This window comes from Theropithecus gelada, chromosome 20 (genome assembly GCF_003255815.1).
Source record: "Theropithecus gelada isolate Dixy chromosome 20, Tgel_1.0, whole genome shotgun sequence".
Taxonomy (NCBI): Eukaryota; Metazoa; Chordata; class Mammalia; order Primates; family Cercopithecidae; genus Theropithecus; species Theropithecus gelada.
Window position 1 is genome coordinate 48,030,433 of NC_037688.1, and position 15,073 is coordinate 48,045,505.

Below are 15,073 nucleotides of genomic sequence, written 5' to 3' on the forward strand. Positions count from 1 at the left end.
GGGCGCGGTGGCTCAAGCCTGTAATCCCAACACTTTGGGAGGCCGAGACGGGCGGATCACGAGGTCAGGAGATCGAGACCATCCTGGCTGACACGGTGAAACCTCGTCTCTACTAAAAAATACAAAAAAACTTAGCCGGGCGAGGTGGCGGGCGCCTGTAGTCCCAGCTACTCGGGAGCTGAGGCAGGAGAATGGCGTAAACCCGGGAGGCGGAGCTTGCAGTGAGCTGAGATCCGGCCACTGCACTCCAGCCTGGGCGACAGAGCGAGACTCCATCTCAAAAAAAAAAAAAAGAAAAAAAGAAAAAAGAAGATGATGCTGGGCGCAATGGCTCACGCCTGTAATCCCAGCACTTCGGGAGGCCGAAGTGGGCGGATCACCTGAGGTCAGGAGTGAAGAAGAATTGGGGAATGTGCTGAGGCCTACAGCAGAGATAGAGCCTGTGGGTCTGGTTCTTTACTTATTTATTTATTTATTTATTTATTTTTGAGATGGAGTCTCACTCTGTCACCCAGGCTGGAGCACAATGGCATGATCTCAGCTCACTGCAACCTGTCTCCCAGGTTCAAGCGATTCTCCTGCCTCAGCCTCCAGACTAGCTGGGATTACTGGCATGTGCCACCACACCTGGGTAATTTTGTATTTTTAGTAGAAACGGGGTTTCTCCATGTTGGCCAGGATAGTCTTGATTTCCAGACCTCATGATACGCCTGCCTCGGCCTCTGAAAGTGCTGGGATTAAAGGCATGAGCCACCACGCCCGGCCCTGGTTCTTCACCACTCACTTGGGAAAAGAGACAAATAACCTAGACTCAACTCACATATGGGCTGGGCAGAGCATGGTCTTCAGGACTCAGGCTACCTGACCCCACACCCTAAGCCTTTGTTTCCTCTGTGCAAGGACCTCCACAAAGACACCACCACCCCACACACCTTCTGGGACCTGGGCATTCAAAGGACTGACGGACCCTCTCCAACACTGGATACTCCAGCTGCCTCCATTGTCTTAATTGTTTTTCTCTGTTTACCAAGATAATGAAAGTTCATTGTTTTGAACCCAGTGATACAGAATGCTATCAAGAGAGAAAGGAAGGCTGGGCGCAGTGGCTCATGACTGTAATCCCAGTACCTTGGGAGGCCAACGTGGGAGGATCACTTGAGCCCAGGAGTTCAAGACCAGTCTGGGCAATATAGTGAGACCTCATTTCTATAAATGTATATATAAATTTTTATATATTAGAATCTAAAAACTAGCCGGGCATGGTGGCGCATGCTTGTACTCCCAGCTAAGGCTGTACTCTGGAGGCTAAGGCAGGAGGATGGCTTGAGCCCAGGAGTTCAAGGCTGCAGTGAGCCACGATTGCATCACTGCACTCCAACCTGGGCAACAGGGCAAGACCCTGTCTCAAAAAGAAAGAAAAAAGAGAGTAAAAGGCTGGGCACGGTGGCTCATGCCTGTAATCCCAGCACTTTGGGAGGCCAAGGTGGATGGATCCCTTGAGGTCAGGAGTTCAAGACCAGCCTGGCCAACATGGTGAAACCCTGTCTCTACTAAAAATACAAAAATTAGTCGAGTGGGGTAGCGCACGCCTGTAATCCCAGCTACTCAGGAGGCTGAGGCAAGACAATCGCTTAAACCCAGAAGGTGGAGGTTGCAGTCAGCCAAGATCATGCCAATGAACTCCAACCTGGGTGACAGAGTGAGCCTCCGTCTTAAAAAAAAAAAAGTTGGGGGAAGGAAAGATTCCCTAGAATCCTTCCCTTTAGAAGCAAAATTCGTGGGAAGGGATTTGGAGAGAAATCTCCATTTATTTGACTAGACAAATTTTTGAAGTGAGAGTATTACTTTAAAAAAATTTTATAGCCAGGTCTAGAAAGGTTACCTCAAAGCACAATTTTGTAATCAATTACTCAAGCCCAGTTTCAGTCATTTGTGTCATTGTCAGTGGACTTTTGAAGAAGCCAGGGGCATTTTGATTCTGAAGTCAGTTTTGTTAAACAGAAAAACTGAAAGGCCAGCTTTTCTGGTCACTCGGATGCAGTGAAAATAGCTGAGTTCATCTGAAACTTCCCCGGCATCTGACCCAAACTGAGGGCAAGTGTTTAACTGAGAAACAAAGACAAACATTAAGTATAGAAAACCCCTTTTGTGCCTCCACAGTGTGCAAGTTATGTTGAGTTATGCAGCTATTTTGGGGACAATAATGTTTTGTAAACAGTCGCCAAAGTGGCTTTGTTGGCAGTGTTGCTGTGGCTTGGGAACATTTCACAGAAAAGGACTGTATGGAAGATAGAATGACACGGTTGTGGCAGTCCCTTTGAAAAATACAAATGACTTAAATTAAGGCAGGTACAGATAAGATTTTTTTTTTTTGGGGGACGGAGTTTCACTCTTCCCCCAGGCTGGAGTGCAATGGCTCGATCTCGGCTCCCTGCAACCTCCACCTCCTGGGTTTAAGTGATTCTCCTGTCTCAGCCTCCCGAATAGCTGGGATTACAGGTGCTTGCCACCATGCCCAGCTAATTTTTGTATTTTTAGTAGAGATGACGTTTCACCATGTTGGCCAAGCTGGTCTCAAACTCCTGACCTCAGGTGGTCTGCCGTTCTAGACCTCCCAAAGTGTTGGGATTACAGGCATGAGCCACCTTACCCCGCCCCAGATCATAAAGATTTGAAAGTCTTTTTTTCACTCTACCCACAGGTGTCAGTACCTAGAAATTCAACAGTGAAGGGAGTAAATGGAGCTCTGCCTTCATTTGTGGAACATGAACCTTACAAAATGTGTTTAACATACCCAACAAAGGCAATGCAAGTACATTACTAGTGCTATTCATGTAGTTTTTCTATTGTTTTGTTTTCTTTTTCTTTTTCTTTTTTTTTTTTTTTTTTTTTTGAGACAGAGTCTTGCTCTGTTGCCCAGGCTCGAGTGCAGGATGGTGTGTCCAGTCCTGTCTTACTCTACGAATAAGTGCCCAGCCCCCATTTTCTTTATTTGTGAAATGAGGATGAATATATGCGCCTCATAAGGTTGCCATGCAGATGAAAAGTGATTTTGTGTGTGTATGTGTGTTTGCCTCGCACAGGGTCCAGTCCTACCAAGTGACAATAAGTGGTCGATAAATATAAATAACCACTCTTAGTTTAAGGCTCTGGCAGCTCACATGTTCTCAGACCCAAGCGTTTGTTCATTCATTCATAAGAAGAGAGAAACTGTCCCCACCCTTCTCGGACAGTCCAGGGACCTATGGTTCTCTGCCATGAAGCTGAGACACATTAACTATAGGATGGAAAACCATCGACTGCATTTGCTTAATAAATGCCGACTTAATTTGTCATGTTTAGGGTTCTCAAAAGTATTTACAATCATTGCACTTGAAAATAAGCCATGCCGTATACCCAATCATGCTGCTATAAAGACACATGCACACATATGTTTATTGTGGCACTATTCACAGTAGCAAAGACTTGGAACCAACCCAAATGTCCATCAATGACAGACTGGCTTAAAAAAACGTGGCACATATACACCATGGAATACTATGCAGCCATAAAAAGGATGAGTTCATGTCCTTTGTAGGGACACGGATGAAGCTAGAAACCCTCATTCTGAGCAAACTATCGCGAGGTCAGAAAACCAAACACCACATGTTCTCACTCATAGGTGGGAATTGAACAATGAGATCGCTTGGACACAGGGTGGCGAACATCACACACTGGGGCCTCTCGTGGGGTGGAGGGAGCGGGGAGGGACAGCGTTAGGAGATATATCTAATGTAAATGATGAGGTAACAGGTGCAGCACACCAACATGGCACATGTATACATACGTAAAAAACCTGCACTTTGTGTACATGTACCCTAGAACTTAAAGTATAATAAAAAAAAAAAAAAAAGAAGCCATGCCCATGAATGTAGCACTTAAGGCTATATGAATGGGGGCCAGGTGCAGTGGGTCACACCTTTAATCCCAGCACTTTGGGAGGCCGAGGCAGGTGGATCACTTGAGGTCAGGAGTTCGAGACCAGCCTGGCCAACATGATGAAACCCTGTCTCAACTAAAAATACAAAAAGTAGCCGGGTGTGGTGGTGTGCATCTGTAATATCAGCTATTCAGGAGGCTGAGGCACAAGAATGGCTTGAACCTGGGAGGCGGAGGTTGCAGTGAGCCAAGATAGCGGCACTGCACTCCAGTCTGGGCAAGAGAGTGAGACTCAGTCTCGAAAAATTATAAGAAAATGGGGCTCAGAAAAGTTCAGCAACTTTTGTTGTTGTTGTTGTTGCTGAGACAGAGTCTCGCTCTGTCACCCATGCTGGAGTGCCATGGAGCAATCTCGGCTCTCTGCAACCTCCGCCTCCTGGGTTCACACCATTCTTCTGCCTCAGCCTCCTGAGTAGCTGGGACTACAGGTGCCCGCCACCATGCTTGGCTAATTTTTTTTTTTTTTTGGATTTTTAGTAGAGTTGGGTTTTCACCGTGTTGGACAGGATGATATCGATCTCCTGACCTTGTAATCCACCTGCCTCGGCCTCCCAAAGTGCTGGGATTACAGGCGTGAGCCACCGCGCCCAGCCTAAGTTCAGCAACTTTCTAAAGACATATTACCAGAGCATGGCAGAGCACAGCGGAACCTTAAAGCATCTGAATTCACATCCCTGTATCTCTTCACCATCCCCTGGTGTTCCACTTCCATTACACAGAAGCAAAGTCACACAGCCCCAGGCAAAAACAGTAACGATCATAGCTGGATCTCAGTGAGCATTTGATCTGCATCAGCCCTGTACTGGGAGCTTTCTACACATTGATTCAACCCACAGCATGACACCAGGATTTGGAACCCAGGAGATTCCCATTTTGGTGATGGGGAGTGGAGGCTCATGGAGGTGAAGCAACTTGCCCCACAGTCACTCAGCTAGTCAATCGGGGAGCTAGAATATGAACCTAAGCCAGTTCCTGCCTCTTCACTGTCCTAAAACCATCTGCCTGTAACAGCACAACGTATGTGGATGATTTCAGTGATGCTTTTAAATCCTCTGTGTGATAATAAACTTATATGCATGTAGATCCATAGAATAAGACAAGACTGGACACACAGACACACACAGCCACCAAGAGATATGAAAGTCCCTGGATAGAAGGCTGGGGTTAAGCAGTCAGTGCTGGGGTGGGACAGACAGGGGTAGATGCTAATGTTTCTTACACTTTCAATACATTAATTTATAAGACATCAGTGTAATAACAGGGATAGCATATTTCATGAGCTCCTTCTGTGTGCCCATCACACAGCCAGGAGCACCAAGGATTATCTCATTTACTTCTCCCGGCAACCTCATAGCATTGTCCCTGTGTTACTGAGCAGGGAAGTGAAGTGCTGAGAGGCAGAGGGATGGAGCCAAGAAGGAATTCCACATCCACCTACCTCCAGCTTCTGTCCCCAGGGTGCAAAGACCAGTGATCCAGGGGGCCAAGGATCTGGCAGCCAATTCTAGGCCTCCAACTGACTTGCTGCACAATACAGAGTACATCACAAAGCAAACCTACCCACTCATTCTCTCTCTCCTCCCTGTATCAGCTTCCTCGAAAGGTAGGGAAGGGGGTCTGTGAGCAGGAGGTCTCTGTGGTTAAATGTGAGGTTCTAGAGTCTCCTCTGTGGGGATCTGAGCCCCGACTCCACCTCTTCCTAGATACAGAACTTGCTGTCATCTCTTCACCTGTCAAAGCCTCAGTTTCATGGAGGTTAAATAGGAATAATAACAGCTATTGGGAATTGGAAGAAACATCATCTGTTAAGACAGTGCTGTAAACATTCAACGAACAGCTGCTGTCATTATCACCACCATTCCATTTATCACTGTGATATGCCATTATATGAAATGATGGCAATGGCTTGGCCCCTGATACCTTTGTTTTCTATCAGGAGAGTCTAAAGTAAGGGAGCAGGTCAGCTTCAACAAGGAGAAGGAAGAAAGACTTTGTGTTTTGGTCACTGGGCCGAGGATAGGATGGTTGGACAGAGAGGTCACCGGTTAGAAGTTAAACCCACCGGGTCAGCTAAGTAGCTCACTAATTCCTTCTGATCTGGGAGTCTAAGGAGCTCCGTCTTCCTCCCGACATAGCTGATCTCAAGTCCCTCCAACTGTCACACGGGGGACCCAAGAATCAGGAGTCACTCACCGCCATGACCAGCTCAAACGGGTACTTGTAGACTCGGACAGGAGACTGGTATCTTTGCACCATGTTCACGGTGGAGCACCAACAGAAGTCACCAGGTGTGCACGGAGCCTGGGGCGAGGGGTAATTGGTGAGGTCGCAATTCCCACCTCGGGAAGCAGGGACACCACACACCAAGTGTAAGGGGCAGCCCCTGGCCCCACCCACACAGCTCCCCAGCCTTCAAAGTGAGAAGGCTGATATGACCCCCAATTACTCCAGGCCAAGCCCCAACAGCTTCCCTATCATTAGCCATGGTCCCAGACCACGCTCAGCCTTCCAAGAGCAGTCAGCACCCCCAAACATTCCTCTACCCCCACCTCTTCACACTGAGGGCCCCCAAAAGCCTCACTGCCACCCACACAGACACACACACGTTTGCAATTCTTACACTCCCACGTTTCTCTTCACGCATGCACCCCGCAGCTTGCCACAGTCGCCACCCCCAAGTCTCCTTGCACCTGCCCTCCCATTTTCCTCCCAGACACCCTGACATACACACACAGCCTTCACCACATTTCACAGGCACTGTCTCTGCCACACACATGCACACACGCAGGTTTCCCTCCCACACGGGACTGCTTTTGCACACGCCTCCAACTTTGCACACACATCTAGCTCCCTGAAACACGCACCTGCCCAACTCCACACACACAATTCCCCTGGTGTGCACAGACGTGCACACACGCACACACACCCGGGCGCACATGCACACACACGTACACACACGTAGAGACACTCACACACGCATGCACACACAGGTCCCCGCAGCTTTGCTCACCCTTGCCCTCGGTAGCCTTCGGGAACGCAGCCTAGGGCAAGTGCCCTGGAAGCCCTCCCGGCTCGGGAGCTGAGCGCTTACGGGCTCCCGCGGCCGCCTGGCCCGGAGCGCAGCGCCTGAGGCAGGGCACGATCGCGGCTCCCTAGCCTGGGGCGTCCCGCCTTGAACACCCTGCGACCAGGACAGCCGTGGAAGGCCGGAGGGGCGGGAGAAAAGACCTGCCGAGCGGAGAGCTCTCCAGGACCCGGGACAGCGGAGATCCTGGCCTGGCCCCGCCCCTGGCCTGGCCCCGCCCACGTCACTGGCCATGGCCCCGCCCAGGTTGGCCCTGCCCCCTAACTGGTCCCTCCCCACTCTGGCCCCGCCCCAGACTAACTCCCCCCCCCGTTCTAGCCCCGCCCCTTATTTTACATGTATCTTGCTTGACCACGCCCGCAGCTCAATCATTTCTCCAGATTGGTCACACCTCAGGAAGTCCCCGCCCCCAAGGGCCTCAGCCTCGGGAATGATCCGGCCGTAGGAAAACCCCACTCTAATCTAGCTCTGCCCCCAAGCGGACCCTGCATCCGGGCCGACCCGCCCCTCTTAGTACTGTTTACATTTGTAAATGAGCACAGTTTACGTCTTTTCTTGCTCAAATTGACCTCGCCCTCGTACCGCTGCACTTGGGTTTGACCGGCTCCTCCACCTGTCCCCACCCCACGCCCCGCGCATGCACCTTCGCCCACTCTGCACACCTCCACAGAGCGCCTGCTGGGGGTCAGCAGGTCTGTCCAGGGGCCGGACAGCCGCCGGTGAGCCACACGCACGAATCCCTGCCCTCGTGGAGTTTACACTATGGTGGGGAGACAGACACTCAATAAATAAGACAAATATATGATGTGTGAGGTAGTGAAAAATTCTAACGAGAGAAAATTAAGCAGGAAAGGGGCTCAAGGAGCCAGCGGAGAAAAAGGACAATTAAAAACAGGTAAGAGGCCGGGCATGATGTCTCATGCCTGTAATTCGAACACCTTAGGAGGCCGAAGCGGGAGGATCGCTTGAGCCCAGGAGTTGGAGACCAATCTGGGTAACATAGCAAGACCCTATTTCTACAATTTTTTTTTTTTTAATTAGGCCGGGCGCGGTGGCTCACGCCTGTAATCCCAACACATTGAGAGGCCAAGGCAGGCGGATCACCTGAGGTCAGGAGTTTGAGACCAGCATGGGCCAACATGGGGAAACCCGGTCTCCACTAAAAATACAAAATTAGCCGGGCATGGTGGCGTATGCCTGTAATCCCAGCTACTTGAGAGGCTGAGGCAAGAGAACTGCTTAACCCAGGAAGCAGAGGTTGCACTGAGCCGAGATCATGTCACTGCACTCCAGCCTGGGCAAGAAGAACAAAACTACGTCGCAAAAAAAAAAAGAAAAGAAAAGAAAAGAAAAATTAGCCAGGCACTGTTGGCACGTGCCTGTGGTCCCAGCTACTCAAGAGGCTCAGGCAAGAGGATCCGTTGAGCCCAGAAGTTCATAGCTGCAGTGAGCTGTTACCCGGCCACTGCACTCCAGCCTCGGCAACAAAGCAAGATTCTCTCTCTAAATAAATAAACAAACAGGGAGTAAGGGAGCCTCCCTTGGGAGAGTGACATTTGCCCATCACCCTCATTTTAACTCACCCTTAACCCCTTCCAGCTCTCCCAGGACTCCCAGGGGACCAACCTTGCTCCCGGAAGTCCTGCCTTGGCACTCCTCATCTGTTTAGCCTACAAGAGTCAAGAAGCTGGCTCTGGACAGCACTGTTATCCATGTATTCACTCATTCAACAATGACTGAGCACCTACTATGTGCCAGCGTGGGGTGAATTCATCCCTTTATGCAAGGGAAGTCAGAGGTGGCCAGGGAGATGGACAACCCCTGATTTATTTCAAATATGTCATTGGACCCTGTGAAAACCACCTCTTTCCTTCCTAGCCTGCATCACATTCTAATCATTGCATTTGTTCATTTTATCTATCTGTGGGTTCCTGGCGGTCTCTCTCAGGAGACTGGGAGCTCCCTGAGGGCAGGGGCTATGGCTGTGGCTGCCTTACTCACCTGCCCACATGTTGGCAACAATCTTGCTGGGGATGTGGCAGGCAGCAGGTGCCCAGCACACTCTTGGCTAAGGCTATCAAGGGTGGAAATGGGACACAAAGTTCCCATCCCTGTCGCAAGGTGGCAGCAAATGATAGTCCATGGCTCCTGGATTAACAACAAGAGTGAGCAGTTGGGGGACATGGGATCCAGGGATGACTTTCCCAACGCGGGCTCATCCAGGAAATGCCCAGCTCTGCCCAGGCATTGCCACAGAGCAAAGTGAAGGTTAACACTGTTAGCTGCTGTTACCACCACGAAAGGCGTTAAGTCCGCCTCTCTGCCGCCCAACACTGAGGGAGGACAATAACTCTGCGTGGGAGACAGAGGTGTGACAGTCCTGTGGGTACAGACAGCTCAAAGTGGAAACTGGGGCCTGGAGGGGAGTGAGAACCCCATTCTCTCCTCCTCCAATCCCAGGAAAGGGAATTAATAACGCCACCAACACCCACTCCAGCTGTTTGTGGGGTTGGTTTGTTTTTGAGATGGGGTCTGGCTCTGTTGCCCAGGCTGAAGTGTGGTGGCACAATCTCGGCTCACTACAACATCTGCCTCCCAGATTCAAGCGACTCTCCTGCCTCAGCCTCCCAAGTAGCTGGGATTACAGGTGTCTGCCACCGCGCCAGGCTAATTTTTGTATTTTTAGTAGAGACGGGGTTTCACCATGTTGGTCAGGCTGATCTGGAACTCCTAACCTCAGGTGATCCACCTGCCTCAGCCACTCAATATGCTGGGATTACAGGCATGAAACACCATGCCTGGCCCAGTTACCTATTATTAATACTGTTCTACTAATTATTCCTATCACTTATTGACAGTCCATTGGCACTTACTATACCTGGCACCATTCTAAAGTTTTACAAACACAAACGCATCTAATCCTTAAAGCAATCCCAGAGCAATGAAAATGTCTTGGAACTTGACAGAGGTGGTGATTGCACAACGTTGCAAATGCACATGCCAATGAATTGTACATATTAAAATGACTGATTTTCTGTTACGTGGCTTTCATCTCAAAAATCATATACAGTGAAAACTATTTTAATCCTCATTTTACAGGTAAGGAAGCTAAGGCACAGGGAGACTGAATAACTCGCCCAAGGCCACACAGCCAGTTAGGAACTCAAACCCAGGACTCTGGTTCTCCAGTGACTTCTTCTCCCAGAGCTGCAGCTGACACTCCAGGATCATGTGATTTCCAAGTCCTGAATTAAAAGATCTCCAGGCACCCTGGCTCCAGGACAAGAAGGCGCCACAAGGAGAGGCTGATTCCCGGGGGGTGCTGGGCATGAACTCAGTCCCAGGGCAGGATCTTTAGCCTCTATCTGCTGCTTCCCACCTGCCCTGCAAGAATGACCCAGCCAAAGCTGCCTTATGAGGAGGTGGGTTTGGGGAACCCCAGAAACCACCGCATGTCTCTGAATGTCTTCCCAGCAGATGGGCCACTGCCAGAGAATACTCAACCATTAGTGATGCATTTGCTTGAGTAAAACTCTGGACCCAATCCAAAGGCAGATGTTCCTGGAAGGCATCCTGCTGGGAATGTCCTGAGTTGAATGGCTCAGTGTGACACTAAGGAGAGTTAAAGAGGGTGTTATGGTCGGGTGCGGTGGCTCACGCCTGTAATCCCAGCACTTTGGGAGGCCGAGGTAGGTGGATCACAAGGTCAGGAGATCGAGACCATCCTGGCTAACATGGTGAAACCCCGTCTCTACTAAAAATAATAATTTAAAAAAATTAGCCAGGCGTGGTGGTGGGCACCTGCAGTCCCAGCTACTTGGGAGGCTAAGGCAGGAGAATGGTGTGTGTGAACCCAGGAGGCGGAGCTTGCAGTGAGACGAGATCGCACCACTGCACTCCAGCCTGGGCGACTGAGCAAGACTCCGTCTCAGAAAAAAAAAAAAACAAAGAGGGTGTTATGACTGGCTGGACCCAGGGTCCAGACCCTGAACTGGGCCCTGGAATACATAAGGGGCCCTGGGATGGCTCTGAAGCTGGAGAGGACGCAGCAAGTGGGGTACGGTCCCCAGCTTAATTTTATTGTGGCAAAATGGTCCGGGCACAGTGGCTCATACCTGTAATCCCAACACTTTGGGAGGCCGAGGCTGGCGGATCACCTGAGGTCAGGAGTTCAAGACCAGCCTGGCCAACATGGCAAAAACCTGTCTCTAATAAAAATTAAAAAGTTATCCAGGCATGGTAGCACATGCCTGTAACCCCAGCTACCAGGGAGACTGAGGCAGAAGAATCTCTTGAACCCTGGAGGCCGAGGTTGCAGTGAGCTGAGATCACACCACTGCACTCCAGCCTGGGCAACAGAGAGAGACTCCATCCCAAAAAAAGAAAAAAAGAAAAAAAAAAGCAGTCGGGTGTGATGGCTCATGCTTGTAATCCCAGCACTTTGGGAGGCTGAGGTGGGTGGATCACCTGAGGTTGGGAGTTTGAGACCAGCCTGGCCAACATGGTGAAACCCGTCTCTACCAAAATACAAAAATTAGCTGGCATGGTGGCGCACGCCTGTAATCCCAGCTACTCAGGAGGCTAAGACAGGAGAATTGCTTGAACCAGGGAGGCGGAGGTTGCAGTGAGCTGAGATTGGCACCACTGCACTCCAGCCTGGGCGACAGAGTGAAACTCCATCTTAAAAAAATAGAAAAGTAGGGGTAACATGGAAAATTATTCAGCATTAGAGAGGAATAAAGCACTCACAAGCGCTACAACTTGGATGAACCTGGAGGGCATTGTGCTGAACAGACAAGAACTGAGTGATTCCAGGTTTGAGTCACCAGAGGAGCCCAATCCACAGGGACAGAAAGTAGAACGGTAGGGGGAGGGGCTGGGGGAGGGGCCTGGGGAGTTAATTAACGGACACAGAGTTTGGGGTTTAGAAGATGAAAAGAGTTCTGGGCCAGGCACAATGGCTCACACCTGTAACTCCAGCACTTTGGGAGGCTAAGGTGGGCGGATCACAAGGTCAGGAGATCGAGACCATCCTGGCCAACATGGTGAAACCCTGTCTCTACTAAAAATACAAAAGTTGGCTGGGCTTGGTGGCGGGCACCTGTAGTCCCAGCTACTCGGGAGGCTGAGGCAGGAGGATCTCTTGAACCCAGGAGGCAGAGGTTGCAGTGAGCTGAGATGACGCCACTGCACTCCAGCCTGGTGACAGAGCGAGACTCTGTAAAAAAAAAAAAAAAAAAAAAAAAAACAGAAGATGACAAGAGTTCTGGAGGCTGGGCATGGTGGCTCACACCTGTAATCCCAGCATTTTGGGAGGCCGAGGCGGGCAGATCACGAGGTCAGGAGTTTGAGACTAGACTGGTCAACATAGTGAAACCCCGTCTCTACTAAAAATACAAAAACTAGCCAGACATGGTGGCACATGCCTATAATCCCAGATACTCAGGAGGCTGAGGCTGGAGAATCACTTGAACCCAGGAGGTGGAGCTTGCAGTGAGCCAAGATCGCACCACTGCACTCCAGCCTGGGCGACAGAGCGAGACTCCGTTTCAAAAAAAAAAAAAAAAGAGTTCTGTAGATGGGTGGTGTGATGGTTACACAACAATGCGAATGCCAGTGAACCGCACATTGAAAAATGATTAAGATGGGCAACATTTTATATATATCTTACTGCAATAAAAAAAATCACATGAGCTGGTCTGAGTGCAGTGGTATTTACAACTAATTATCACAACCGGTTGCCGATTTCTTTGTTTTGTTTTGTTTTGGTTTCTCCACTCCCACTGCTTCACCTGATTAGCCTTTTTTAAAAAAATCACATTGAGGCCAGGCACAGTGGCTCACTCCTATAATATCAGCACTTTGGGAGGCCAAGGTGGGCAGATCATCTGAGGTCAGGAGTTTGAGACCAGCCTGGACAACATGGCGAGACCCTGTCTCTACAAAAAAATACAAAAATTAACCAGGCGTGATGGCAGGCCCCTATAATCCCAGCTACTTGGAAGGCTGAGGTATGAGAATTGCTTGAACCTGGAGGCAGAGGTCACAATGAGCTGAGATTGTATCACTGCACTTCAGCTTGGGTGGCAGTGTGAAATACTGTCTCAAAAAAAAAAAATCACATTGGAAACTTTTTTTAATGGGGTTAACCGCAGTGTTATCCTGAAGGTTGATGGAAATTGCGTGAGGAAAAGTAATTGCACAGGGACCCCCAGGGGACCCGGGTAAATGTTTGTAACTGTGCTGGCTCGGAAGGAGGGGCATCTCCCACGGGACTTTAGGGTGGGCAGGGGGTGGGGACTTGACGTTGGACACTTGAGGTAGTGGCCAACACAGCATAGGAAGGTGATAACTCTCCTTTTTGGGGGTACACAATTCGTTTATTTGAAGTGTGCAATTCAGCTGGGTCTGGTGGCTCACCTCTACCATCCCCGAACTTTGGGAGAGGCCGAGCCAGGATGATTGCTTGAGGCCCAAAGTTCCAGGCTGCAGTGAGCCATGATCACACCATTGCACTCCAGCCTGAGCAGTACAGCAAGACCCTTGGCCGGGCACAGGGGATCACACCTGTAATCACAGCCCTTTGAGAGGCCAAGGAGAGAGGATCAGTTTAGCCCAGGAGTTCAAAACCGGCCTAGGCAAAATAGTAAGGCTCCAGTCTCTACAAAAAATTTTAAGGCTGGGTGAGGTGGCTCACGCCTATAATCCCAGCACTTTGGAAGGCCGAGGCAGGCAGATCATGAGGTCAGGAGTTCAAGGCCAGCCTGGCCAACGTAGTGAAACCCCATCTTTACTGAAAATCCAAAAAAAATTAGCCGGGCATGCTGGTGGGCACCTGTAGTCCCAGCTACTTGGGAGGCTGAGGCAGGAGAATTGCTTGAACCTGGGAGGCAGAAGTTGCAGCGAGCCGAGATCACGCCACTGCACTCCAGCTTACGCATCACAGCAAGACTCTGTCTCAAAAAAATAAATAAATAAATAAATAAATAAATAAATAAAGTAAAAAGAAAAACACAGGGGCCGGACGCGGTGGCTCAGAGGAACCTGGGGACAACGACCTCTTGTCACTGGAGCCAGACACTCCCACCTGAAAGTCAGCTCAGGTCTTCAGGACCTCTCAGTGTGTAACTCTGCCCACCAAGCAGGAGTCAAAACCAGGGACTGGCCGCTGGGGAGGGGCCACAGGCACCAGCGCCCAAAGCTCAACCCCATCAACAGAGCGACTCTAGGGACCCCCCAGCTCAGTGCCTGAGGCCCCAGCTGCCCACCCAGGCCTGCTAGGCTGCCCCTGCCTAGAAGAGGACCAGGGACCCGGGCTGTCCTCTTCTCCGTGCCTGGGCCCAGGTGGTCCCTGTGACAGCCACCAGATACACGCGGCTACTTAAATTTGCACTAATTAAATTCTGTAAATATGAATATGTTCTATATTTACATAAATAACAAAACACATAAACAATAAAATTGACAATTCAGGCGGGGCATGGCGGCAGGCGACTGTCATCCCAGCACTTTGGGAGGCTTAGTCGGGAGGATGGCTTGAGCTCGGGAGTTCAAGACCAGCCTGGGCAACATAGTGAGAACCCCCCATCTCTATAAAAAATAAATTAATGGATTAAAATGAATTTTAAAAAATTAACAATTCAATTCCTCAGTTGCACCAGTCACATTTCACGTGCTCAGTAGCCACACGTGGCTTGTTGCCTCCTTGTATAAGAATATTTCTAGGGCGGGCGCAGTGGCTCAAGCCTGTGATCCCAGCACTTTGGGAGGCCGAGATGGGCGGATCACAAGGTCAGGAGATCGAGACCATCCTGGCTAATCTGGTGAAACCCCGTCACTACTAAAAAATACAAAAAACTAGCCAGGCGAGGTGGCGGGCGCCTATAGTCCCAGCTACTCGGAAGGCTGAGGCAGGAGAATGGCGTGAACCCGGGAGGCGGAGCTTACAGTGAGCTGAGATCCGGCCACTGCACTCCAGCCTGGGCAACAGAGTGAGACTCCGTCCCAAAA

General features: G+C 50.1%; 1 protein-coding gene across 1 annotated transcript in view; it reads right to left on the bottom strand.

The window, feature by feature from the left end:
- The window catches only part of SEC14L5 (SEC14 like lipid binding 5), a 61,550-nt gene extending 54,322 nt beyond the window's left edge, over window positions 1–7,228 (bottom strand). Inside the window, exons 1-2 of the mRNA XM_025371124.1 lie at window positions 7,105–7,228; window positions 6,172–6,279 (exon numbers count right to left, since the gene is read on the bottom strand). Of these exons, the coding sequence (XP_025226909.1) occupies window positions 6,172–6,234 (63 nt within the window). The 5' untranslated portion in view covers window positions 6,235–6,279; window positions 7,105–7,228. The remainder of the gene's footprint in view (window positions 1–6,171; window positions 6,280–7,104) is intronic.
- Window positions 7,229–15,073: the final 7,845 nt, after the last annotated feature.